Here is a 27953-nt window from a genome sequence, read left to right as displayed (position 1 = left end):
AGAGCCTGGGATTTTCCCAGGACCATAGAACTTTAGGGAATAAGCAGCATGAAAGTATGCTTCTTCATTTAGCTTTTAACCAGAAGTGTCCTTGACTACCTTTGGTTCTCTGCCAGGGTCTTGACCTCCAACATCCAATTGTGCTGTCAATAGATTCATCATTTTCAGGCCCCCAAGTCTAAGATATCTGGATCCCAGTTGGGCCTTATAGACACAGCTAAATATCTCCACTATAACCTAAAGAGGTATTTAAATTCTCTGTCTGTCTAAGCCCGCTTAAAGTTGGTAAGTACAGTGCCTTTCAATCCCATTTATGCTTTTTGACCAGAATGACAAGGTTCTGGACATAAGAAGGCCTTAAAGATCATCTTACCCAACCCCCTCATTTGATAGATAAGGCAACAGGAGAGTGGGTATGTTTGCTTGGGTGGTGGGAGTTGAGGGTGGGTGACAGGTGGGGTGGTGGACTAGTGAGAGCAGTGGCCAGAGGATGGGATAAGCAGAGTTTGCAGATCACAGCCTGTGGGCCGATCTATGCCTCTACCTGTTTTTGTAAATAAAGTTTTATTGGAATGCAGGCACACCCATTGATTTATGTATTGTCTTTGGATGTTTCCAAACTATAACAGCAGAGTCCAATAATTGCAATGGAGACTGATGGCTCTTGAGGTCTAAAATGTTTACTATCTGGCCTTCACAAACAAATGTTTCTGACCCCAGGGAAAGAGAGAGGCACACAGGTAGATATGAGTTATTAGTAACTTTCTAGTTCTTAGAAGGAGTGTTAAGTTCACAAGTGTTTGTTGTGTTACGATAAATTAATGATTGAATGCTAATGGGGGCCATTGATGGTTATGTATGTATTTCCATTAACAATGGAAATTATTGTCATTAAATTCTGTGCACCTGAAACAGACAGATAGGAAGGAGGGATCGGAAGGAAGGAGGGAAGAAATCATTGAGTTCTTAAGATTTAAGTGGCTCTTCATCACCTGACTTGCTTTGTCACCTACATCTGACTTTTGCCCATTGTATCTGTGATGCTCAAAAAAATGTTGGAGAGAAGGACAAAAGATGGCAGGTTGGGTAAAGTGGGCTTTCTGGAAGAGGCAGGATGAATATACTGGGTTATGTGGGGTGACAAGGGGCTTGGCCAAAGGATGAAAGAGTCCACAAAGTACAGGTTGTTGAAAATAATCAAAATTTGATGTTTTCAACTTCCATTCACAAAGGGCCTCTTCCCTCTGTACCTGCAGAGTGGCACGAAGGGCCAGGCTCCATGGCCCTCTGTCAGGACCTCCCTCAGGACATTCCTCCTGCTGACCGGTCCAGGTTGTCCTCAGAAGTTGGCAGCATACAAGTCCTGAAAGCCTTTCTCATGCAAAATTGTGAACACTTATGAAGACACTCTGGGCCATGTAGTGTACTGCCATATTTAATCCTGGGCACAGCCTGGTAAAGTAAGGGCTAATGTTGTCCCCATGTCAGAGATGGGGCTCTGGGTGGGTAAGTCACTTGCCTGGAGACACACAGCTGGTGATGGTGGAGCCAAATATCGACTCTGGACCCACCTGATTCCAGAGCCCAAACCCAATGGCTCAATTATACCTCCTGGAGCCAAGGATTGCACTTCATGCTGCTTCCATAAAAGTGTACACACAGTTACACACAGCAGAACATTTTGTTTTATCTAGAAGGGCAGCTTCAGGGGTTGAAACCCCACCTCAGCAAATGGCAGGGGATTTGCACATTCAAAGAAACGGTTCCAGTCCCTGGTGGGAAAGTTCCCTGAAGCTTCAATTAGACAAGAGTCACAGTTGACTGACGCCTGATGCTCACAGGGGGGCGGCTTTATTGTTTTATATGTGAAAAATGAGGGAAGGGCCAGGACCTCAGCATCAGGGAAACGAAGAAAGATTAAGAAGTATTTCTAAAGTCACACTAACCAAAAGGTCAATTCAACTCGGGGGCTGGGGAGTGGGTGGGGTGTGGGGGCGGCAAGCAAGCAAGCAGCTGAGAAGTATTTGTGGCACCAGAAGGAAGGTTGTGATGTCCACTAAAGGAAACCATGGCTATGAATTTCAGGGCATCAAGACCCTGTCAACACAGCTAATCCCCACAGATGTTGGCTGAATAAGACTTCCATGACCAAAGAAGTGCACGGTGCAAACCGTGTCAGCCTCCAGCAGGCCAATTTGTCCTCAAATTACACACTCTGAGGGCTCTGCTGCTCGACCCCCAGGTGAGGGTCCCATCCAGCATCCCCCAACCCAAAGAGAGGTGACCCGGCATGGTTAATAAGTCAACAGAATTCAGAAGCCACAGCCGGATTAAGAAGGCAGTTTTATTTTGGTGCCCTGTACTTCAAGCAGATTAAATAATCAAAAAGGCCGAGGCACTGGGGTCATGTTTGAATGCTACAGCTGTTCACCAAGGTTTGACAAACATTCTTTATGCGGCTCATCGTCTGAATGGGAAAGGCAGGGATGATCCTGGGGAGGCCAACATTTTAAGAAAGAAGAGGGGCACGATCCCAAGATCCTCTTACGGAAACTGATCCCAGCCAGATGGAGACAAGGGGAAGGGCTGCTTAAATAAGTGGTCTTTTGAAAGCAACAACTGTTTTCTGCATTGAAGAAAAGCAAGGGCAGGGTTCAGAAAGACTGAATGTAAAGCTGGGCTCCGAGTCTGCCATGCCCTTCGTGTGTTGCTCTGCACATTAATTAAAGGGTCTACAAGGTCAGCAAGGACGCCCAAGAAGACTCAGTCATGAAAGGTGAGCCCTGATCAATTCCCGTTGGAAAAGTTCTTGTCTGGGAGAAAGATGGTATCCCCTCACAAAGGTATCTGCGGGAAATCTATTTTCAAGTCGTCTGTCTTAAAAGACTGGACAGATATGAAAAATGTCTCTGCATGGAAGGATTTATGTTTGCGCATGTTGGGTGCAGAGGAAGAGGGTGGAGAGAAATGTATGCAGTCATGACATGAATATGTAGTTGGCATGTCACGGGCCATTTCATAGAAAACATGGTGCTTGTAGTTGGAGTTCATATATTATTCCTTTGGGGGGAAAAGTGGAACCAAAGAAAGAATGAACAAATTGGCTACAATCTCAGAGAGGCAAGCCTTTCATTAATAGATCAGTGGATTCTGCGGCAAACATGTTCTCTGGTTTAAGAATTAATTTCCTGCAACTAATTAATGCTTGAGCCCCACAGCTAAAAATGAGGGGTGTCTGTTCATTATTGAGGGGAAGATGTTTTGGCTTTGAAAGGAGTCATTTAGATTATTTGCAAAATTATAGAAAGGAAAACAGTGGTTTTGCTCTTTGATATTCTGGAAAGGGGAAGGGGACTGTGATGTTCTGCATCCCTTGAACTAAATTAAACTGAGAAGACTCTCTTTCAGAAGGCTCTCTAAACATCTTCCCTATTGCCCTAGAGCACTGTTAGCCTCAGTAGAGAATTTAAGGAAGAAAGGGGAAAAGGCTCAAGTGCATGACAGCCATGCTGTGTATTTCCCTAGTTAAGGCCCAAAACAAGCAAGCAAGCAAGCAAGCAAGCAAACAAACAAACAATCAAACAAAGCCCCTTTCAAGAGCTTCCACTATGAGTAGATAACTACTTTGAGTTTTGGATATTATTGTGTGGCCTCATGAATTCCTCTACCACTTTATAATAAAATGCCCTTGACAGATGTTTGCCATATTTTGAAATTCAAGTCTCAAAAAAAAAAAGAAGGGAGTGTTACAGCTACTTTGGTGAATGACAGAGCAGTATCTAAGAAAATGTGAACTTAACCTCCTCTCTGAGCCCTGTGAGAAGATTTCTCTGGATTCCAGAGACCCTCTCCCAGTTCCTGCACAGCCAAGGCAGTCTGAACAAGGATGCTGTTTTACAGCATCATTTAGAATGAAGAAAAAAACTGCAACAGTTCAACTATCCCTCATAAGAGTGGGGGTAAATATTAATACTAAATGTGGCATGCTCTCACCATGGAATATGCTACAACAGTTAAAAGGAATGAATTAGCTTTCCACGTATCCATGTGGATAGATCAGTTTTGAGTGAACAGAGCAAACTGCAGAATGAGACATACTGATGATTACATTTATTTGGATTTTTAAAAAGTGTTATGTAAAACAGTGTGTGTGTGTGTGTGTGTGTGTGTGTGTGTGTGTGTGTGTGTGTGTGTGTGTGTATTTGACAGGCAGTGGAGCACAGTAGAGAAGAACTCTGACAGACTCTGGAGGGAGGAAAAGTGGAGCACAGTAGATAAGAACTCTGACAGACTCTGGAGGGAGGAAGACAGCCTTGGTCCTTATCACAGCTCTACTATAATACTCTGTGTGAACTTGGGCAAGTGATTCAGCTTTTCTGTGCCTAGCTTCCTCATCTTTCAAATGGGGATAATAATGGAACCATATTTACAAGGTTATGAGGATTAATTAATATACATATTTATAAAGCACTTAGAATGGTAGGTGGCTCAAAATGCATGCTATATGGTTATTTGAGATTTTTGTCATTACTAATGATTGTTTTTAAAATGTCTGGAGAGATACATCAGTAATGGTGTGAGGAAAAGGGCTTATGCTGGAAAATAGAAATTGGGCATGAATCAAAGTAAGCTCAACTGCATAAGTAATGCATTGCTCCTTTGAGTTAAAAGAAAAAAGAATCAAGGAAGTACGATAACCCATGAAGGACTTGCAGAACTATTATAGAAAATGGTTATTTATTATACTATTCTTAATGCTTTTCTATATTTTTATAATCTTGAATAAAAAAGCAGCAGACACTATCCTTGTTCATGGAATTAAGACGGCAAAAATGGATATCAATATGTAGCAGCGCTTTAGATCTGCCCTATCCAATACAGTAACCATTAGCCACACGTGGCTACTGTTGTTTAAAATAGTTAAAATGAAATACAAATAAAAATTCAGTTCCTTGGTTGCAGTAGTTGCATCTCAAGAGCTCGGTAGCCACACATGGCTATTGGCTCCCATACTGGACAGCAGATGTAGGACACTTCTATCATCACAGAAAGTTGTATTAGACAGCACTGTTCTGCAGCATACTTTACAGAAATGTAAGTATCTGAAATCCTCTAACACTCTTTTACACATCTGGCCCCAAATAATTCTGCTGTGGCCTACAAAGGGCATATACACCCCAAATATTTTTTTTCACCCTTCTATTTGATATCACTAAGTCTTCCATCTTCCGAATCAGGAGACACTGACAGTATCTTTCTCAAGGCTTCCGACAATAGTTGGCACAAAGATTGCAGAAGGTAATGACACTGGGGATGTACTCTGACCAGCCTGGCTCTACTAAAGACAGTGAGTGACAGAACCTCTCTTCCAGGTTGTAGAAGGTTTCACCTGGCTGGAAAGCACATTACCTGTAAATTCAAAGGGGGAAAAGTGCTGATACCACACCTCACAAACTGGTTCCTATTCCAATTTCTTTCTGTTTGTTGTAGGTGAACTGCTCCTGTTTTCCAGTGTGATTGTCCTGCTCCAGGTGGTATGCAGCTGCCCGGACAAGTGTTACTGTCAGTCATCTACAAATTTTGTAGACTGCAGCCAGCAGGGTCTGGCCGAAATCCCTTCCCATTTACCTCCTCAGACTCGAACGCTGCATTTACAAGATAATCAGATACACCATCTTCCTGCTTTTGCATTTAGGTCAGTGCCATGGCTCATGACCTTAAACTTGTCCAACAATTCCCTTTCAAATCTGGCCCCTGGAGCTTTCCATGGGCTTCAGCACTTGCAGGTTTTAAATCTAACCCAGAATTCACTCCTTTCCCTGGAAAGCAGACTTTTCCATTCCCTCCCTCAGCTGAGGGAGCTTGATTTGTCATCAAACAACATAAGCCACCTTCCCACATCCTTGGGAGAGACTTGGGAGAACCTAACTATACTTGCGGTTCAACAAAACCAGCTTCAGCAGCTTGATCGAGCGCTCCTGGAATCCATGCCCAGTGTGAGGCTTTTATTTCTCAAGGACAACCTCTGGAAATGCAATTGCCACTTGCTCGGTCTTAAACTCTGGCTGGAGAAATTTGTCTATAAAGGTCAGTCATGTCTATTTGGAACCCCCCATCTGTGTGTTACCAGCCTAGGATGAATCTCATCTGTTCTCTGCATTAGAAAGAATGTGGAGGAGTGTGTAAGGGGTGGATTTGGGCTTTTACACATCGGTGCCATTTCACGGTATGGCAAAAGAGTCAAGTGAGTCATTAGAAGGTGTTTAAATTCAGGTTCTAAACTACAAATATGTTGCATGGAGATAACTTTCACTTGTTTAATTAATATAACAAGAAGTTACTTATCTGGGAGTATGCTATTAAGAAGGAGGACATTCAATCGCCACCTGAATAACTGCTCAACCCCAAATAACACCAATCTCTTATTATCAAGTGTGATCCAATTGTGGGTATGGTTATCTCTCTCTGGGATATTTTTCTCTCTTTGTCTGCTTCTACCCATTTGACAACTGTAATTCTTTTCTAAAATTATCCTTTCTGCTTTAGCAAACACCACTGTCACTGAAATTGGGTGCAACAGGGCCTCTCTCTAAAGTTATTCACAATTTCTTTAACATGATGACAACAGCAAAGCAAGAGATCTCAGACTATTAAAGATGAGGGGCTCTGGAAACCACCCAGGGTTAGCAAACTACAGCCCCAGGGCCACAGCCCATCTCCCGTTTCTGTAAATAAAGTTTTATTGGAACACAGCCATGCCCATTCATTATATAATGAGTGAGTGGTTGCTTTGCACTATAAAAGCAGAGTAGTTGTGACAGGGGCTGTATTGTCTATCTGGCCCTTTACAGAAAAGTTTGCCAACCCCTGTTGTCAATGGGCAACAGAGTCCCAGAGAGGTTCAGTGACTTGCCCAAGATCACAGAGCAGAAGCCCAGGTGAGAACAGAAGGCATGGCTTTTGGGTCTTGACCTGACATTCTTTCCTCTACTTCACAGTGCTTCACTCTTCCTAGCTCTCAGCATGATTCATTCATTCCTATATTTGAGTGCCTTTTGTATGCCAGGCACTGAGAAGATGGCAGTGCCTAACCATCACAGAGATTCCATTCCGGTAGTAGAAACAGATGTTAAATAAGATGATAAATAAAGATACATGTTTAGAATAGCAGTTAGTGCTAAGAAACAATGAGGCAGGGGAAGGGGAGAGTGATAGAATGTGGGTCTCATTTTTGATAGGATGGATGGGAAGATGTCTCCAAGGAGGTGACATGGCTGAGCAGAACCCAAAGACTGAGGAGGAATGAGCCATGAGATAACTGAGGGAAGGAATAGTGAGCACAAAGGGCTTGATGAGGGGGAAAACTTGGCTTGGCTGCAGGACAAAAAGAGGGACAAGACAGTGGCTAGTGCAGAGGAAGGGAGTGAGTGGACACAGACAAGACAACACCAGTACTTGGGGGTCAGATCATGCAGAAGTGTGCAGAGAAGGCCAAGATGCTTGGACTTTAAGTGAGATGGAAAGCTCTTGAAGAGTTTTAGTCAAGGGAACAATAGGATCTGATTACAATGTAAAAGGTCACTCTGTAGACTCTTGGGAGAACTGACGAAAGGCTGCAGAAGAAGAACCAGGGAGATGAGGGAGAAGGTGATTTCAGTCAGCGAGCGAAAATGATGGTGGCCCAAACCAGGGTGGTGAGACATGATCAATGCTGGGAGATACTTGGAATACTGAACTGGCAGACATTCCTAATGTGTTGGAGTGGATGACTAAGAGAAGACCATAATTATGGGAAAGTCTATTTTGATTTGTCCTGCAGTGGTAACCAAGTAAATGGTGATGCCTTCAGCTGACAAGGGGCAAAGAGGGGACTGGGGGGGAGTGAGTGAGTGTGTTGGGGAGGTGGTCAATTAGGACTTCAGCTTGGGGCATGTCAAGTTTGAGATGTTCTGTACATATCCATGGGGAGTCGTTGAGTTGGAGGTTGTATATTTAAGCCCGAAGCTCAGGAAGATGTTGGAGCTACAGACATGAATTAGGGAGTCAACAGTGTCTGCATGGTTGTAGCGGTTCTCAGTGGGAATGAGGTTAGGGTGAATATAACATGGGTTGAAACGTACGATATTGAATAAATCCTTCTCAACAATGTAATAGCAAATTACATAATCAATAACCAGTCGGCATTCAAGCCAACCAGCAACAGGAGCCACATACTATGGCAACATCTTCCTTATAAGAGGTTACAAATAAAATTGTTTACATCTACAGGTAAAGTGGCTTGAACTATTGTATTGTGGATTAAATTGTAAGCACAGGCCAGCCAACACAGAAAGATAGTTTTCATTAAAGAACATTTCTTGATTAAAAAAAAAAAAAAAAGTTCCCAGGACTAGGGCACTGGAAGCAACCTGGGATGGGATGAAATCTGCCCTACTCTGCCACAAACCTGCTGGTGGTCTTTGGGAAAATTAGTACACTTCACTAGCACTCAGTGTCACCAGAGGGAAACTGATAGTTTTAAGTCAGGGAGTTCCTACGGCCCATTCCAGTCCTCAGATTCTGTGACGCATTTCAACACTCCATCACAACAGAGCTGCATGAGTACAGATCACAGCTTTTCTTCGGAGGAAGGCAGAAATTGATTTGGGGTAATAAGACCTGGATGTGCCAACATAACTAGGAAAAATCCAAATGTGTGTCAAACATGGGAGACAGTCTGATTATAGATATATTGAATACAGGCAAAATAAGGAAGCAGATATTAGTCAAGATCTTCTTTTAAAAAAAGATATATAAACAAATGCAAACACTACAGGTATTAGGGCAGGCTAACTGACATAACAGACTAGCCCAGACTTTAGTTATATATGCAATAAAATCTGTTGCTCATTCATGTCAGAGTTCAAAGGAAATGGGGGCAGGGTCTGCATTCCATGCAGTCATTTAGGGACATAAGCCCCCTCGAGCTTGTGATGTCGCCAAGTTTATCACGTGGCCTCTAAGGTCATCCCCAAGTGGGAACAAAATGCATGGCGGATTACACGGGGGCTTTATGGCCTGGAGGTGGCATCAATTAATTCAATTAATTGAATTCCATTGTCCAGAATTCAATCACATGGCCTCAAATAGACCACAAAAAGTGGGAAAATTTAGTCTTCCTGCTGGCCTAAGAGCAAAAAGATGTGCTTTGGTGAATACATAATAATATCTCCTCCAAAGAAATATGCACACAGATTGTATGATTAATATTTCTCTCTATTTACTAGTAAACAAGTCATCTTCACTTCACTAAACATTTACTCTGAGCTAGGTATTATGCTAAATACTTGACATATTTTATCCAACTGAGTCCTCAGAGCAATCTTGGGAAGTGAATTTTAATTATCCTCATCTCCCACTTTCCAGATGAGCAAGCAGAGGCACAATGTGGTCAAGGGAGTTTTTCATGGCTGCACAGCTAAGTAATGTTCAGACTCAAGATTTGAATCTAGTTTCTCCCAAGACAGAGGTGAAGAGCTACTAGTGATCAGATAGAGAACAATGAGTGCTTGGCAAGCTGGAGCTTCTTGCATTGTCAGTTACATTAATCTAGAAGGATGTGGGACCCTCAAGCTGTAATCAGCAGATTTGATGAGGGGGTCATGGCCCATGAAATGGTGGAGAGTGGGAGTTGCATCCTGGCTGAGGATCACCTGCACAGGAGACCACAGAGCATTTGGCAGCCATAGCCCCTGCCTTCCAGCTATGTCCCAGGCTCCAGTCTGGGTATTTCCTTGGCTCTGGGTCCAGAGGCTGTGGCTCCCACCTTAATACCGAACAGCAGAAAGTCTGGAACTGGAGAAACACAGTTCTTAAGTCTGGGGTGATTGGGTAAACAACCCTAGTCAAGGTGGAAGTCAGCTGATGAACCTGTCCATCCCCCTGGCAGGTGGTCTTGCTTCCCCTGACAGAAGTCTCCATGCTCTCTGGCTGGATTAAATATCACAACTACTTCTCAAAGCCCCATCACTTTATTTCTGTCTCTCTGACCTTTCTGTCTTGCAACCAACTTCCTGGCAGAGGCTCCTATGGTCAGGTGCAGGGGAATGAAATGGTCCATGAGGCAAGAATCCTTAATCTCAATGGCACTTTGGACTCATCTGGAGCAGCTGCTCTGAACCTCTGGCCTCAGGAAAATCAGTGGCTCAAAAAAGGAAGAAATTCCCCTTTTATCTTTCTGCTTTAGGGTGAGGACTGTTTCCTCAAAGGATTGCTAGAGAAGCCAGGAGGAACCCAAGAGACTCTGGTGGTGGGTGATTCAGTTTTAAGCAGTGGCAACAAAAAGGACATGGGTTGAATTTTGCCACTGCCACTCACCCTGGTGTGTTGGGGCCACCTGATAATCCTTGCACTGCAAGATAGGCCCTATCTACTTACAGGGCCACTTATGACTTATCTTGTAGTAAGCTTAGAGAGAGTAAATGTGAAAGCATTCCTAAAACTCTGAAGTGCCATGCAATGGAGGGTGCTAATAATGTTGAAGTGATGCCCTCTACATATGTCTTGCTGGTATAATTTCCTAATTCACTTACTGTGTGTACTAAGAATCTCCTCCAATCTAACTTTGCTAACAGCAGTGCCAGTCTTTTCAGCTGGCCTAGGGGAGGTGCTTATGGCAGCCTGAGAGGGCCAAGGTGTAGGTCATGGGGCAGTTCTGTCCAGTCAAAAGGCTTCCTAGCAGACAGTGCCGAGGGCCATCCTGCCCACTCCTCTGACCTCACAACGCTCCTGAGAGGAGGATGTGGCGAGGCAGCGAGTGTAGTGGAAAAAACTTGGACTGAGCATGGAGAACTGGGTTTGGATGTTGTTTCATCCACTCGTGACCTCTGTGAGTCTGGACAAGAGTTACCTACAAGAGTGGAGTATTAGGACTTATCTAACAGTGCTTTGTAAACCATCAAGTTGGATACAAATAGCATGTTTTCATGGCAGAAAATTTAGTCAGCGAAGCACATCTTCCCAAAGTCAAAGAGTAAATCAGTGGTCACACTAGACTAGTAAATCAGTCTGCTAGCTCAGGGCTCTTTCTAGGAAAGAATGACCGACCACCCAAATTCCCCCGACCAACAGCAGTCTACACACCTGAGGATATCAATCACCTTATAGGTAATGGAAACTGGGTTTAATAACCCATTGGAAAGTTCAGTACTCAAAGCCGTAAATGTTCTGAGGCCTGAGGAGACACATTCATGATACCGAATTCCAGGAACTAAACTTCCAGTATTGTCAAATCCACAGATCACTCCAAGACCATTCCACCTCTCCATTTGGCATCACTGAACAGTGCTGAGACACATAGGATCTTTGTAATAAACACATAACATCACAACAATGCACATTTATTTTATTTTTTCCTTAGATTTTCAATGGCAATCTGGTACAAAAGTTTTCTTGTCTGTGGGGCTCACTAGGACCATGCGTGGCACGAATGCAGTGGGCAGCTGTGCCCTCACCATCGGCCCCCAGCGTGCCTTCTTGTCAGCTTTTGCATTGTTTTCTCTGAGCATTTATAGAACATGAAGGTTACTGGGCTTCTAATGAATTCTTGGTCATAAGTAATTGCCAATTTAGTGTGTGGCATTTTTAGTATTTAGCCAATTTAGGAATCCTAAAATCATAAAATATGGTTGTTAAATTCTTTGACTCCAGGATTTAAAAAAAAAGGTACTTCATAAATTCCATCTGCCTAAGTTTTTGCAGGCAGAGGATTTTGGAACTCTGTTATATCAAGGCTTTGTTATTGTCCTTTGCTTTTGTTTTTTAAAGGGGGAATAACAGACGGCATCATCTGTGAATCACCAGACACCTGGAAGGGAAAGGACCTCCTTAGGATCCCTCATGAGCTGTACCAGCCCTGCCCTCTTCCTGCTCCTGATCCAGTGTCCTCGCAGGCTCAGTGGCCCGGCTCTGCCCACGGTGTGGTCCTGAGGCCTCCTGAGAACCACAATGCGGGGGAGCGAGACCTCTTGGAGTGCGAGCTCAAACCCAAGCCAAGGCCGGCCAACCTGCGTCATGCCATTGCCACTATCATCATCACTGGCGTTGTGTGTGGGATTGTGTGTCTCATGATGTTGGCAGCTGCCATCTATGGCTGCACCTATGCGGCAATCACAGCCCAGTATCATGGGGGACCCTTGGCTCAAACCAATGATCCTGGGAAGGTGGAAGAAAAAGAGCGATTTGACAGCTCACCAGCCTGAGAGCTTTTGTCTCAAATAGGATTGGTCATTGCAGGCCAGAAGATAGTGTCTGAGTAGGGCTGATGTGTTTCCTGTTAGTCTCATTTTGCTTTTGCCAAAAGACAAAAAAAAAAAAAAAAAGATGTGTCTGTAAAAAATATTTCCGGGGAGGAATTTATGTTGCGATTTTTAAAATACTATAGGTAAAATAGAGATGATACTTGTGCTCTGGGCCTGGGAAGTTATTACGATGATTCTATGTGGGGGTAAGACACACACAGAGAAAGGGAAGATGCCATCTCTTCCAGGTACTCTTCTGCGGATTAAGTTCCTTTTACAAAGCAACAGAAATTCAAACACACATGCCAATCAGCATTCCTGGGAGCTTTATGGTCCACTGGAAAACTGCCCAATTTTGAGTGCTTGGGAAGAGGCTGGTGATCTTACCCGATGGGCATTGAATGCCTCTATAATTCGAGTTCATGCTAGATCAGTGATACTTTTAGATGTTGTATATGTTATAAATTTAATGGAAGCTGTTGGTTGGGAATTTCATAGCTTGCCACAAGAGTCAAAGTCCATTTCATTTTCTAAATCAGAAAACCATTTGGGGCTTTCTAGGCCTCAGAGGAAGAGGAAGATTCCATGTCCGGATAATAGGACTCAGGCCCTGAGTCTGGGGAAGTTTTCTGATGCAAGCGTAAATAACATATAAACAAACACAAAGAGGATGGGGAGCCAGAATTTGGGGCAGATATTACCAAAAGGCCATATCCACCAAGGGATTGGAACCTTCCATTTATAACTCTTACAGCAGGAATGAATTTAGGTTGGGCTGAGAGCGAGATAATGACTTTTGTGTATCTGTATCTGCATACATAGCGCACAGAGTGCATAGAGTTGTACAACCACACCCACACATAAACATACTCTGAGCAATCAGTTTACCCACTAATGAAATGCAGCCGTGTCAGGGTGGAAGCCAGCAGCTGTTGTCCACCACCCAGATTGTCTACTCCCCACACTGGGATAGGAGTAAGAAGGAAGACTGCAGAGAGTGGGAATTACCAAGAGACTCAAGATAGGTGGCGGCAGCTATCCTCAATGTTATTTAGGCCATGGTTTTAAAAAATCAGGTGTGGCTGGCTTTACTCCACAGACATGGTCTTGAAGAGTTGCATGCAAAGTGAATTTTTGTAAATTGAATCATCATTTTAATGCAGTAGGGGAGCTGGCTATTTAAAGGAACCTTTCATGGAATCTTTCTGTAATAGAAATAATTGGCTCCAGATTTATGCATTTTGTAAATTTTGCATTTTCTCATGCTAGGTTTTCTTAAAGTGGAATCTACCTGTTCTCTCTCATGATGCTCACAGTCACCTGTTAGTATTAAAATCATTTTACACAAGAAGAGAGAACAGAGAAGTTATGGACATGTTAAAAGCAGAGAATGGCAAATATAGGGCCAGCTGTCCCTCCAGAGGCCATGACAGACATTGCTAATCAATCTCAGCACTCTTCCTAGCTCAGCACCACAGATGCCTTAAGACAGCACTGTAGGCAACCAGAACTAATCAACTGGAGTTGGTTCAAAGGATAAAACACATTTGCTATTCAGGGTACTGGCTCTACATTCACTCCTTCAGGCCATGTAATGATTGGTTTGGATCCTAAATCAGTAGTCCGTTCTCTAACTGAAATATGAATGGAAGGTTCACATGTGCATGGGATAGATGCAGGGAAATGGGTGAACCTATCACTTCCTACTGTGCAGGTCTCACACGGATGCACCTCTAATAATCACAGAGCCAATCTACACCTGCCATGGTGCTTCATAGCTAGTGTGGGCCCCACACACCCAGAGGCTAAAGATGGACCAGTTTTCTGGAGCAGCAATTTTGCTAGATGATTTTTCTAGGGGACAAAGTTTAAATTTCGATGGTAATTTTTTTCTGAATATCGAAAGAAACTGAAATACCTTAAATTGTAGATCAAAGAAAGACCCCAAGGAAAGCCTGCTGACCCATCAGCTCTGTCCCAGGCCCTGGCACCTCCTCTCCATGGGCCACTCAGTGGACATGGCTCAATATCCTTCTTTATGGACGTAGTGACTACTTTCCAAGTGAAAAAACCTTTCTTTCCATGGCCCTGGACTGAGGATGCTTGGCCAAGAAGGCAGTGTGAGAAAGGAATTATACGTTTTCATACCTTGTCCCAGTTTCACCAAATGTTTCCAGAGCTCACACCATGTACCGTGTACCAGACATAGTGCAAGGCGTTCTTGTGTAATCCTGACACCCACCCCATGAGCCACTTGAACGGATATTACATTAGCTGAGAGCTACTGAAGTCAATAACGCATGCTTCGTTTTACTGCAGTGATTTCAGTCTGCAAGTGCACTGGGCCCTGCCAGAGGTTTGGTGACAGTGGAGGTCAACCCAGTCCCCCTACCCACAGAGATTACATGAGGGAGTTTCTGATCCACCACAGAAAACCCTGAACGTGACTAGAATCCTTGCTTGTCAACACTTATATCCTTTTAGGTTTCTAAGTACAGATGATAACTCAGGCAAACAGACTTCCTGCTTTATGGGCAGTCTTTAAGGAAAATGATTAAAATGATGCATACTTATATTCAGATTTCTATCTTTTGCCTACAGTCACCACAAACAGCAGTTGGCAATGAAAATAATTACTTACCCTGAAATGTCAACAGCTTCTCAGCACAGAAAAAAATATAAATCAAATTGTTTAGATTAACAAATGCAGAGTTATCATTTGTTAATATGAGAAATGAAATGTTTTAACTGTAAAAAACATTGCAGATGAAAGACCCAATTTGCAGGGTATTCTGTGAGAACCACAAATTATCTTTCACAACCACTACAGCTCATGAGGGGTAATTTGCAAACGCCTCATAGATTATTTTCAGCTGTTTATTGCTGCTGTCATATTCACAGATTCCCTTATAAAAATGTCCTTCTGTCATAGAAGCCTTGCTGAGGGTACACTGTGGACAAAAATCACGTTTAGTGTTGATTGTTTCTGAGAAAACTAAAAATACAGTTCTTTCATCATATTTAGTAGAACAGTATGGCTACAGACGGGTGATTTTTGCCTTGCCAGGGATCACAAATTCACAGATATTGTAGCTGTCTGTAGTGACGCATAAAAAAAGGGGGCATGAAGAATGTACTCTGCCATAGAGATTTTGGAGAAGGAAGACCTAGAATCAACTTTATATCTGAAAAGCTTTTACAAATAAGGCAAATATCCCTGACCCTACAGGAAGAATCTTTTGCTTAAGATTATAAAATGCCAGTGGATTACTAAGGGTTTCATTTTTCCTTATAAAAATGGCAAGACTAAAAACTGATGCACACACAGATCTCTTCCTGAAGGTCTGTGCAAATCAAATCTCCTTGCTTGAGTTAACCAAGTACCCCTGAAACAAGACACCTTTATCTTAGATCCTAAATATCAAAGGAAGTGGTTAAACTAATTTCTAAAATAATCTATCTGTAGCACACATTCACATAATTATCCAACAACTGTTAGAAACCTATAACTTTCTATTGCAGGTCGGGAAATTACTGTTTCCAGTTTGGAAAAACCCATCCCTGTATCCATTGCTAAATGCTATTGACAGAAACCTACACAAAATGATATTCCAACTCCACATGGCATTGCTGGGCTACGATCTGCATGCATGACTTTAGGTAACCATCCTTTTGCTCTTTTGATTAAAATGCTTTATTTTTAGACTCAAATTGCAATGCAGTCTCAAAGAAACCCCTACCCCATTCAGAGAAGCAGCTGCCTAATCAACCACTTCCCTTTCAGATTCTATTTTAATTTTTATTTATTTTTACTGATATATAATCCCTTTCAGATTCTTAACTGGACTACTCATATCTACGTTTTACTCCAATGACACTGAATATTCATTTGGGTGGACAGGATAGGATGTCAGCCAGCTACAAAGGCCCATCAAGATGACCTCGATAACAAATCAGAGGACTGGGGATCTGAGAAGGGTCTTAGAGAGCATTTAGTCCAGGCCTGGAGAATTTCAGAATAGCTGCCACCAGCCTTTCTATCCATTGCAGACATTGCTAATAGATCATGACAAAGTTATCTGCTGAGCCCAGACAAGGCCTCAGAATTTTTTTTTTTTAAATCTGTTTTCCAGGTACCCATTACTGATCAACTGGAGTTGACATAAGAGATTAAACCTATTTGTTACTCTGATATAGTTCGATGTCCTTATTTTACAGAGGAAACGGAAGCATGGAAAGGAAAGCAACATTACACAAGTCATGCACAGAATTAACTGCAGACTTATAAATGCAGTTGCAGGAGATGGAGTTAGCATAGATAACACAACATGATCCTCACCATTCTTTGTTCACTTAGTGGTGAATCACAATATCAAAACTATGACATTATTATACTAAGTATTTGGATAAGGGCAATTACAACAACATTATCAGCATTTATTGAGCACCCAATTTCATGCCATGTATTTTCCAAGCATAATACTTAATTTTCTCTAAGCCTCATAGTAACCAAAACATGGGGGTATTGTACTGCCACATTACATACGAAGACACAGACAGCTTAGGTCATTTGCTCAACGTCACACCACTAGTAAATGGTGGAGTGGGAATCTGGATGCAACTCTTCCCAAAGCCAACACCCAGGCACTTTTCAGGACCTGACAGGTTCGAAGAAGTCAGAGTTAGGATCCTTTCCTGGCACTGCCAACACTTACCTTAAAGCATGGCAGGGCAAAGAAACCTAACCACCAACCAGTAGGACACTGCCAGAGCTCTAGTCCTACCAAAACCAGGAGGACAGCTGAAGGAGCCAAGGCAAAATGGGGAAATAAGAACCCTTTCATAATCTATGGCTCTACTGGGCTGGAAAAGGCAGTCTCCAAATGAGAGGGGAAGAAATTCAGTCATACTCTCTTGAAATTATTTGAGAAAAATGGGAAATTTAGAGTCTAGATTAAGATGCTAGCCAATAAGTACTTCCCATTGAAATACTCATTAATACACAGAAGAGGAGAAAGTTATGAGGGCCCCGGAAATTAGGAATACTGCTCAAGGATAGCTAAGTCTCCAGGAGGAATATCTACTATTTAAAGCAGAAGTGCAGCCTTGGCAACATGGTAAAATCCCGTTTCTACAAAAAATGAAAAAATTAATTAGATGTGGTGGCACATGCCTATGATCCCAGCTACACAGGAGCCTGAGGAGGGAGGATTGCTTGAGTTCAGGAGATCAAGGCTGCAGTGATTCATTCCAGTCACTGCACTCCAGTCTGAGTGACTGAGTGAGATCCTGTCTCAAAAAAACAACACAAAACAAAACAGAGCAGAGGTGTGACCTTGAAACAGATGAGGACGAGAGCAATAGTCTGTACAGCCCATCCTATGCTGATATGCCTTTCACTGAGACCCTGAGTTTAAAAAAAAATCAGAGAGGAATCATGCTTTCCTGTATGTAGGGTATCTGAGGACATTTAACTTCTACAATACCTCCCATTGAGACCCCACCGTCTTCATTCATTAAAGATGAAGACTGTCTACAATGTGGCATATAGGAGGATGTTCTCCTTTTCCAAGTATTAAGGCTAAAGGAGTGAACAAGAAATACAAAATATCTGTCCCATGAAACTTAACATCTAGCAGAGGGAGAAGATAAAGAAATACAAATCATATCAGGTGGTGAACAAGCAGATGTGAAGAGGAGAGAATGCTGGGGATATGGAAGAGGAAGAGTTTTTATTTTACATGTGGTGATAAGGAAGGTCCCTGCTGAGAAAATATTTGAGGAGAGACCTGAAGGAAATGATGGAACCAGTGGTGAAGGTATCTGGAGGAAAAATGTCCCAAGGAAAAGGCATGGCAGGTGCAAAGGCCCTGAGGTAGCAGCAAGGTTGGTGTGACTGAAGAACAAGGAGGTAGTGTGGCTGTGGTTGAGTGGGCAAAAGGGAAGTAGAAGGAGCTGAGATTAGAGGGTAATAGGGGTCACATCATGTAGGACTTACAGGTTGTGGCAGGTGCTTTTAGGATAACCCTCAATGATTCTTGCCTCCTGGAACTCATGCTCTCTCCTTGACTGTGGGCTGGACCTAGTGACTTGCTTCAAACAAACAGAATATGGGAAAAGTAATAAGATATCCATTCCAAGATTAAGTTACAAAAAACTCCGGCTTCTATCTTGCTCACTCTCTCTTGCTTGTCCTATTCAAAGTAAACTAGCTCACTATGACCTACCCTACGGAGAAGCCTATGTGGCAAGGAGGTAAGAGAGGTCTCTGGCCAACAGTGAGTGAGGAACTGAGTCTCTCTGCCCAACAAACCACAAGGAGCTAACTGAATCCTGCTAATGATCTCATGAGTGACGGTGAAAGCATTTCCTCTGTTGAGCCTTCAGATGAGTCCGCAACCCTCAGCAACACTTTCATTTCAGCCTTATGGAAGATCCTGAGCCAGAGGACTCAGCTAAGCTGCACCCAGAGTCCTGACTCACAGATGCTCTACAATAGTAAATGTCTGTAGCTACAATGTCTGTAGCTTTAAGGCATTAAGCTTTGGCATAAGATAACTAATACCTGGACCTCTGTGAGAATTTTGGCTTTTAGCTCTGAGTAAAGTGGGAAGTCAATAGAGAGTTTTGGATAGAAGAGTGACATGATATTACTTATCTTTAACATGATTTCTGTGGCTCATATGAAGAATAAAATGAAGAAGTGAAGGTTGGGAGAAGACAGGGGAAGCGGTAGAAGCTGCTGCTTCTATGACAATCCAGGGCAGAGATGAAAGTGGAGCGGCCCACTGAGGGAACAGTGGAAGTGCTGAGAAGTGGTCAGACTCTGTACATAACTGAAAGAAAGAACAGGATTTAAAGGCAGATTGGTTGTAGGTAGGAGGAAAAGGAAAGAGTCAAGAATGACTTCCAGATCCTGATTCAAAGCCAGGCACAGGCGTACATGCCTGTAGTTCCAGCTGCTCATGAGGCTGAGGCAGGAGGATCACTCGAGCCCAGGAGTTCAAGATCAGTCTGGGGAAAAACGTGTGACCCCCATCTCTTCAAAAAAAAAAAAAAAAGATGACAAAGGAGGAGGAGGAGGAGGAGGAGAAGGGGGGAGGGGGAAGGGGAAGAAGAGGAAGAGGAAGAAGAGAAAAGGAAGAAGAGGAAGAAGATCCTGATTCAAACAAATTGTAAAAAATAAATGACATTTTTGAGACAACTAGAATTTACATTCTGACTAGGTAATAGACTTAGGAATTATTTTTAGGTAATTGTATTGCTATATTAAAATACAAAGAAGTCCTTATCTTTTAAAGATGTAGGCTGACGTATTTATGAATGAAACAATGTAATGACTAAGATTTGATTTAAAATAATATGGGAGGGGTGGTTGTGGATTGGCAAATTGAAGGACACAGTGGCCAACAGTTGATGGCTACTGGGATTGGGCACAAGATACGTGGAATTTCATTGCATTTTTTTCTGTCTACTTTTGAGTACATTCAATATTATCCAAGATGACATGCTTTGTTTAAAAAAATAAATGATGACTCCAAAGGTTTTGGACTAACTAGAAAATGAGAATTATTGAGTTGGATTTTAAATTATCAAGGCTATGGAGAAAGGGTGGAGGGGGAGGGTGTGAATGCAATCAGGACTTCAGCCTGGCATCTATTGAATTTGACAGGCCTATTGGAGAAAGAGTAGAGACACTGAATAGGCAAGAAAGGTCAAGTAAGAGAAGTGTGGCTTGGGAATCACCAGTTTATGAACAGTGTTCAAAGCCTTGAGAGTAAATAGGAGCACAGGTGGAGAACCCTGGGGCCCTCCAACATTTACTAGTCAGGGAGATGAGTGAATCAGCAAATGAGACCTAGGAGGGTTGGACAGTGAGGTCAGCTAAGAACCAAGCAAAGGGAAACTTCAAGGAGAAAGTGATCAACATGGCGAAGCACTGCTAATAGGCCACGACAAAAGAACAATGGAAGTTACTGAAATTACTGGTGACCTTCATGAGGAATATTTCATTGTGGAGTGGGTTCCAGAGAAAATGGAAAACAGCAAGGCAGAGGAGCATATAGCATAAAAAAATGAGTAATGCATCACACAAAATAATGTAACAGAATGCTTTTGACTTAAAAACCTGACTATATCATAAAATCTGGAAGTTGGTGGTAAAGCATATACTATGACCATACACGATGTTTTCATTCTGAAATTTTATTTTGAAAGACAATTACCTACTACCATCTGCCTGAGCTGTGTCATGTATAATTGTGTACTTTGGCCTTGAGGTGAGAATGACATTCAGGCATTGATCCTAACTTCCTGCAGATCTTCTCACCCAGAAGAGAACCCAGGAGTTCTTGGTAAGTGCAAACTTTGGGAGACATTGGGAATAAAAAGCCTTTGATCAGCACTGTCCCTTTCCCACCAGACACTGATCAAAGCATTTTCCTCAGGCAAGAAAGTTCATGTACTGGACTTTCAGACAAGTCAAAGGGTTTAGCCAGGGATGTCCAATCTTTTGGCTTCCGTGGGCCACATTGGAAGAAGAATTGTCTTCTTCACCATGCTGATCACTTTCTCCTTGAAGTCTCCCTTTACTTGGTTCTTAGCTGACCTCACTGTCCAACCCTCCTAGGTCTCATTTGCTGACCTCACTGTCCAACCCTCCTAGGTCTCATTTGCTGATTCACTCATCTCCCTGACTTGTAAATGTTGCAGGGCCCCAGGGTTCTCCACCTGTGTTGCACACAAAATATATTAACACTAACGATAGCTGATGAGCTAAAAAAAAAAAAAAAAAAAATCACAAAAAAAATCTCATAATGTTTTAAGAAAGTTTACGAATTTGTGTTGAGCTGCATTTGAAGCTGCACAGCCCACGGGCTGCAGGTTGGACAAGCTTGGACTCTTCTGCTGCAGATTCTGCTCATGCCCGTCCCTTTTTTCCCAGGGGAGGGAAATTCATGTCAGCTCATCTATCCTCTGTGGGCCCTTTACTTAGCATGAGTCATACATATTCTAGTCTTAACTGAGATCAAAATCCCAACAAGGTTACTAGGAGATTTGCCTGGATAAAGGCGGTTAAATAAATCCCCAAATCTCTCATGAGCCATGTTGGAAAAAAAAAAAAATCCCATAAACTGTTTTCCACCAAAGCATGTGAGGGCATTTTCAATGTTCTACCAAGCATTATGCTGATTGCACTGTTCAGAGATTTATAAGCTAGAGTGAAGATTAACTAAATCACCGTCTTGACTTACAATGAAAACATATATTTTTAGAAAGCTTAGGATCTTTGATTGGAATTTCTGTGTAACCACACAGACAAAAACATTAGGCACTACCGATGGACAACCTCTGATACACGAAGCTCTGTCTTCGGCATCCACTTACATAACCTCTGATTTAAATATCTACTTCATTTTTATAGAAACATGTTTAAATAGGTGAGTGAACAAATCAGCCTTTTTCGTTGTTCTTTTAAATAGACAGTGTGACATATTTTCATGTGAAGTTGGATTTGGCAAGCTTTTTCTGTGAAGGAGCAGGTAGTGGATATTTTTGGCTTTGCAGTTTCTATGGTCTCTACCCCTCCATCTACTCAGCTCTGCCATTTTAGCAAGAAGGCATTCACAGACAATATGGGCATGCCTGCATTTCAATACAACTTTGTCTACAAAAACAGGCAGTGGAGAGCTCGCAAGATTTTTTGCTTTTTCTCTTTTGTTTTGAGACAGGGTCTCACTCTGTCACCCAGGCTGGAGTACAATGGCATGATCTCGGCTCACTGCAGCCTTGACCTTCCTGGCTCAAGCTATCTTCCCACCTCAGCCTCCTGAATAACTGGGACTACAGGTGCCTGCCAGCCTGCCCAGCTAATTTTTGTATTTTTTTGTAGAGGTGGTGTTTCACCATGTTGCCCAGGCTGGTCTTGAACTCCTAGGTTCAAGCAATCTACCTGACTCAGCCTCCCAAAGCATTGGGATTATAGGCATGAGCCACCACACCTGGCCTGACAAGGTATTTATATCCAGAATATATGAACAACTCTTACAGCTCAACAATATGAAGACAACCTAATTTAATTTAAATATGGGCAAAGGATCTGAATAGACCTTTCTCTAAAGAAAATATACAAATGGCAAGTAAGCACACGAAAAGATGCTAAGTCATTAGGGAAATAGAAATCACTTCACAACCACTAGGATGGCTAAAATAAAAAAGACAGATAGTATTAGAAAGGATGCAGAAAAATTGGAATGTTCATATGTTGCTGGTGGTGTTGTAAAATGGTGCAGCCACTTTGGAAAACAGTTTTGCAGTTCTTCCAAATACCAAACATAGAGTTACCATATGACCCAACAATTCTACTTTTAGGTATGTACCCAAGAGACTATAAAAACATAGGTCTGCACAGAAACATGTACATGGATGCTCATATCAACATTACTAACAGCTAAAAAAGCATCCATCAACTTACGAATGGATGTGCTAAATGTTTATCCATACAAGGGAATATTATATGGCAATTTAAAAATGAAGTACTGATACAGGCTACAATGTGGATGGATCATAAAAACATTATGTTAAATGAAGGAAGCTTGTCACAAAAGGGCACATATTACATGATTCCATTTATCTGGAATGTCCAAAAATAGACAAACCCATAGAGAAAGTACATGCGTGGTTTCCTAGAGCTGTAGTTTGCGAACCTCAGCTCTGAGGCACAGGTATGTGAAAGTGTGAGTTTCAAAGTTTTAATACAAAACATATGAAGATATTATTAATATAATCTTCTGATATGCAAGTTTTCAGAAAAAATAACATAATACAGGGAACAGCACTGACTAGTGAGCAGTAGTGGGCGTAACATATGGTAATTCTTAATGAAGAGAGTGACAATAATAATTTAGCAGCTAATGATTATTACCCACCCAGATGTAAGCATTTACCAAAAACTTTATATACATAAAAACTTATTTCTCTCAACAGGAATCAGACACTCCCCCAAACGCAAGACTGAATCTGGGTATGAGACATATTCCAGTATTGGTTAATTCCTTCCCTTTTCTCTGGTGGTAAAATAAATGTCCACCTTTTAAAAATGAGGCTGTTAGAGATCCAACCTCTGCACCAAACAACCTCCTCTTACACATGTGAAAAGGAAGGCACAGGGGTGAGGCCTGGGGAAGGGGATGGCCTGTGCCCACTCATAAATACTCAGTTCACACTGTCTTTTATGTCCACATCCCACCATGACCTCTAAAAGAAGTGGCTTAACTTGCTGATTTAGAACACACAAGCAGGTATGAGGATGTGTCACCCCAAAATTCTGCTGCTCATTTTTGAGTGGAGGGCGCGTTGGGGCTTTTGAGGAGTTTAGAAAGGGACAGTAACTCTTGGGAGCAAGTGTCCTGGAGAGTGAGCACAGACGATCCAGTTTCTCAAAACTCTGGGCTATTTTTATTCCTGGGGCAATAATCCTCAACATGCCCTTGTCACTGGCTACTGTGTGGTATGCAGAGCAGCTGCTCTAATGTCCAGCTCTCACTCTTAAACTCTGCTGTAGACTTTAAATAAAGTGTGACCTATAGCTACATCACTAACTCATTTCTATAAAGTTTGCTGTTGTCAGTCCTACTGGCTTAGACCTGCTTCTGTCCCTGCATAGTACTCATTTGTTAGCTTAATAAAAATGCCAAACATATAAAAAGTCCCACCTCACAGTTGACATTCAGAGCAAAGACTTGCCTTGGGTTGCCCACTTTCCCTGGGTCAGCTACCCACCTACTCATCAGCTCTGGTTGTAGAACCTGGTAACTACCCCCAAAACCCAAGAGACTCATTCAGGTCTCACAGCACCCACGTGGAATATGGACACATGGATGAGGAATCTCATTCCAGGTTACTGGAGGCGTTAGTTCCCATTGCCTGGAATGCTCTTCCTGTATATCTTTGCATGATGACTGCAGACTGCGTCTCATGATTCAGACCTCCATTCATGTCCCCTCATCAGGGAGGCCTTCTCAAACCACCCCCAACCTGGAAAGGCACTGCCCCACCACATACCCATGTGTACATGGCTGCGCACTTCCTCTCCCCTTTGCCACTGCCAACCACATTTCATCTCTTAATCCTGCTCCATTTCTAGAAAGTATTTACCACTACTAGAAATCAATCCTTCCTTCCTTCCTTCCTTCTTCCTCCCTCCCTCCCTTTCATTTCTTCCCTCCCTTCCTTCCTTCTTCCTCCCTCCCTCCCTTTCATTTCTTCCCTTCCTTCCCTTCCTCTCTCTCATTCCTGCAATACTTGTCTGTATCTGCCACACAAATGGAAGCTCTCCATTGGCAGCAACTTGGCCATGCTCAGCATTCTCAGAGGGTGCTGCAGCATTTGTGTGGAACAATTCTTCATTGGGAAGCTGTCATCTCAGTCTCTGGACATCGATGCCAACAGTGCCCTTGTCATCAATTGACAATCCCCTGACACCCTCCACAGTGCCTTCTGGGGTACTTGTTCACAGCTGTATCCCCAGCGCTAGGAACATTGTAGGTGCAATATATATATTTATTGAATGAGTTAATTAAAAATAAAGAAATGAATCAAGATTGTTAGTCTATAAGGAAAAACACGGAATTTGAAAGCACTGAGTTGAAGTTTACCTGTCAGTTTAACCCAGCAGTTCTCAATCTCAGCACTACTGACATGTGAACCAGATAATTCTTTGTTGCAGAGGCTGTCCTGTGCTTTGCAAGATGTTTAGCACCATTCCTGACCTCTACCCACTAGATGCCAGTAGCATCCTCCTAACCAGTAGTGCCAATCAGAAATGTTTTTTGATGGTGCCAAATGTCCCCTGGTGGCAAAACTGCCCCTGGTTGGAAACTACTGGTTTAATCAGTAAGTTTTCATCTTTGCCAAAATAAAATAGTTCCTTTGCTCAGATTTTAAAAACTAGAGGTTTATCCAGGCAGACTTGATACACACTTTCTGACATACTAGTTAACTCCTACATACCAAATATGCGAGATCCCACCAAAGGAATGTTGACAAGTTAAATTTTTGCCTAGAACATTTTGCCAGCATTATTCACCTAACTCTAATGAAGGGCCCATAGTAAATACTGCATTCGGATTAAATACCACATACTTGGCAACAGTTAATGATCACTGATGTTAATCAATCCCTTTCCTAATTAGCTGGTTAAATGGGATCTTCCCCTTCATTACACTGCCCTGAGTTATGCAAATGAGACCACATAACCCACATTTTCAAATTTCTCCAATAACAGATCTAAAGTGTTCTGTGTTTCTTGCAAATCAACTCCCAAACTTACTAAAATTCATTGAATTTTATAATTTAAAAAGATATATAAATCCTACCTCAATAAAGCTGTTTAAAAAGAGCAGTTTCTATAAGAAACCAATGTCTCTGGTGTCTATACTCCTTTTTATCTGCTGATGTGATCAGATTAGCTATTCTAAGCATCACCTTAGATGCCCGGACCTCAGAAAAGACATCTACTGATGCAGAGATAACTACTGGTCCAACAAGGTTGCTTCTGGGATGGGACACAAAACAATTTTCTATTCCTTAAAATATTCATATTGATCAATATCATATTACTATAGTATGGACTGGAGTTTTAGCTACTGAGTGATTATCTGTCTTAGAGTTTTAGTCAAGTACTATGTTTCCGCTATCTGGTCAATAAATATGTACCTACATAAAGAAGGTGAAAATGAAGCCCGTCTTCCTTGAATCATTTATTTATCCAGTATCGCTCCCATATGGACCGTATGTTAGCCCTTGTACTTGGCACTGGGAATAAAAAGATAATTGGGTCTTTGCCCTTAAAGAGTTCAAAACTATCTAAGAAATCAAAATGAAACATTTTTAGGAGCAATTTTAGATTCTGGTATGTTAAAAGGTACACTTTAAAGCAAGTGCACATAATTCAGATTTCATTATTTAATATTTTACACATCTCTAGAAATCTGAAATTGTTAACAAATATTGGTATTGAGTATCTTGTATTTGTCAGAGGGAGGGTCCAGAAGATACACAGGGAAGTCAGACAGACAATTTGAGGAGGGGAAGAAGTCTCCTGCAGGGCCACACCTTCCATCTTGCTTCAATTCTGCCTCCCTGCATTTCTTCGTACCAGGTCATTTCTACCCTGATACGGTAGATGTGGTGCCTATGACTGCTGGACTAGTGGGCCAGGTCTCTCCAGGGAGAACAAAGTAAAGAATCACCGCCACGATCAGCGTAATTTATAAAACTCAAGTCAACAATAAGTAAGTTAAGGCGAAATAGGTTTTGCCCTTTCTCCTCTCTTGTGTGTGCTCTCTTGCCCTTCTACCTTCCGCCCTCTGTCATAACATGACACAGCACGAAGGCTCTTGCCAGATGTGGGCACCTGGATCTTGGGGTTTGCAGCCTGCAGAACTGTAAGAAATAAATTTATTTTCTGTATAAATTACCCATTCTGTGGGAGAAAATTTTTGCAAACTAAGCATCTGATAAAAGTCTAATGTCCAGTATCTATAAGGAACTTAAACAAATTTACAAGAGAAAACAAATAGCCCCATTAAAAAGTGGGCAAAGGACATGAATAGACACTTCTCAGAAGAAGACATACATGCAGCTCACAAGCATATGAAAAAAAGCTCAACATCACTGATCATTAGATAAATGCAAATCAAAACCACAATGAGATACCATCTCACACCAGTCAGAATGGCTAATATTAAAAAGTCAAAAAATAACAGATGCTGGTGAAGTTGGAGAGAAAAAGGAATGCTTATACACTGTTGGTGGGAGCGTAAATTAGTTCAGCCATTGTAGAAAACAGTGTTGCGATTCCTTAAAGAGCTGGAAACAGAACTACCATCCTACTCAGCAATCCCATTTCTGGGTATATACCTGAAGGAATATAAATCATTCTGTCATAAAGACACATCCACGTGTATGTTTGCCGCAGCACTATTCACAATAGCAAAGACATGGAATCAACCTAAATGCCCATCAATGATAGACTGGATAAAGAAAATGTGGTACATATATACCATGGAATACTATGCAGCCATAAAAAAAGAATGAGATCAGGTCCTTTGCAGGAACATAGATGGAATTGCAGGCCATTATCCTTAGCAAACTAATGCAGGAACAGAAAACCAAATACCACATGTTCTCACTTATACGTGGGAGCTAAATGATGAGAACACATGGACACAGAGAGGGAAACAACACACACTAGGGCCTAATGGAGGGTGGAGGGTGGGAGGAGGGAGAGAATCAGGAAAAATAACTAATGGGTACTAGGCTTAATACCTGTGCAATAAAATAATCTGTAAAACAAGCCCCCATAACACAGTTTACCTATGTAACAAACGTGCACATGTACCCCTGAACTTAAAATAAAGTTAAATTTAAAAAAATTACTCATTCTGTGGTATTCTGTTACAACAAAACAAAATGGATTAAGACACTGGTTATTATTTATTTATAGCTAGAGTGCCTGGCAAAAGCAGAAGCTCAGGAAATATTTATTTATTGAATGAATGAATATGCCACCAACTTTTAGATAAAAACGGGTTATGCTGAACTCTAGCATTTTTATTTTTCTCTCTTATCCAAGAATTTTCTTGTTTGTTTTCTCATTTTATCCCTGAATTG

The 27953-nt window shown here is 42.0% G+C and overlaps 2 protein-coding genes across 4 annotated transcripts in view; one reads left to right on the top strand and one right to left on the bottom strand.

The window, feature by feature from the left end:
• CACNA2D3 (calcium voltage-gated channel auxiliary subunit alpha2delta 3) overlaps positions 1–27953 on the bottom strand; it is a 939729-nt gene that overhangs the window by 138872 nt on the left and 772904 nt on the right. The gene's annotated exons all lie outside the window — the stretch shown is intronic.
• LRTM1 (leucine rich repeats and transmembrane domains 1) lies at positions 2517–12450 on the top strand. Its single transcript, XM_004034333.5, has 3 exons — positions 2517–2776; positions 5491–6087; positions 11806–12450. Exons 1-3 carry the CDS (start codon positions 2770–2772, stop codon positions 12237–12239), a joined length of 1038 nt encoding a protein of 345 aa, XP_004034381.4. The 5' UTR covers positions 2517–2769; the 3' UTR covers positions 12240–12450.

The sequence above is a fragment of the Gorilla gorilla genome, chromosome 2, assembly GCF_029281585.2.
Source record: "Gorilla gorilla gorilla isolate KB3781 chromosome 2, NHGRI_mGorGor1-v2.1_pri, whole genome shotgun sequence".
Classification (NCBI taxonomy): Eukaryota; Metazoa; Chordata; class Mammalia; order Primates; family Hominidae; genus Gorilla; species Gorilla gorilla.
The sequence above is the reverse complement of the archived record's forward strand: the minus strand, read 5'-3'. Positions and strand labels throughout refer to the sequence as shown.

What these genes read in the sequence shown, in the direction of transcription:
- LRTM1 (XM_004034333.5), top strand. An exon ending in GGAGAAATTTGTCTATAAAG is followed by an intron (nt 6,088 to 11,805) that starts GTCAGTCATGTC and finishes TGTTTTTTAAAG; the next exon opens with GGGGAATAACAGACGGCATC.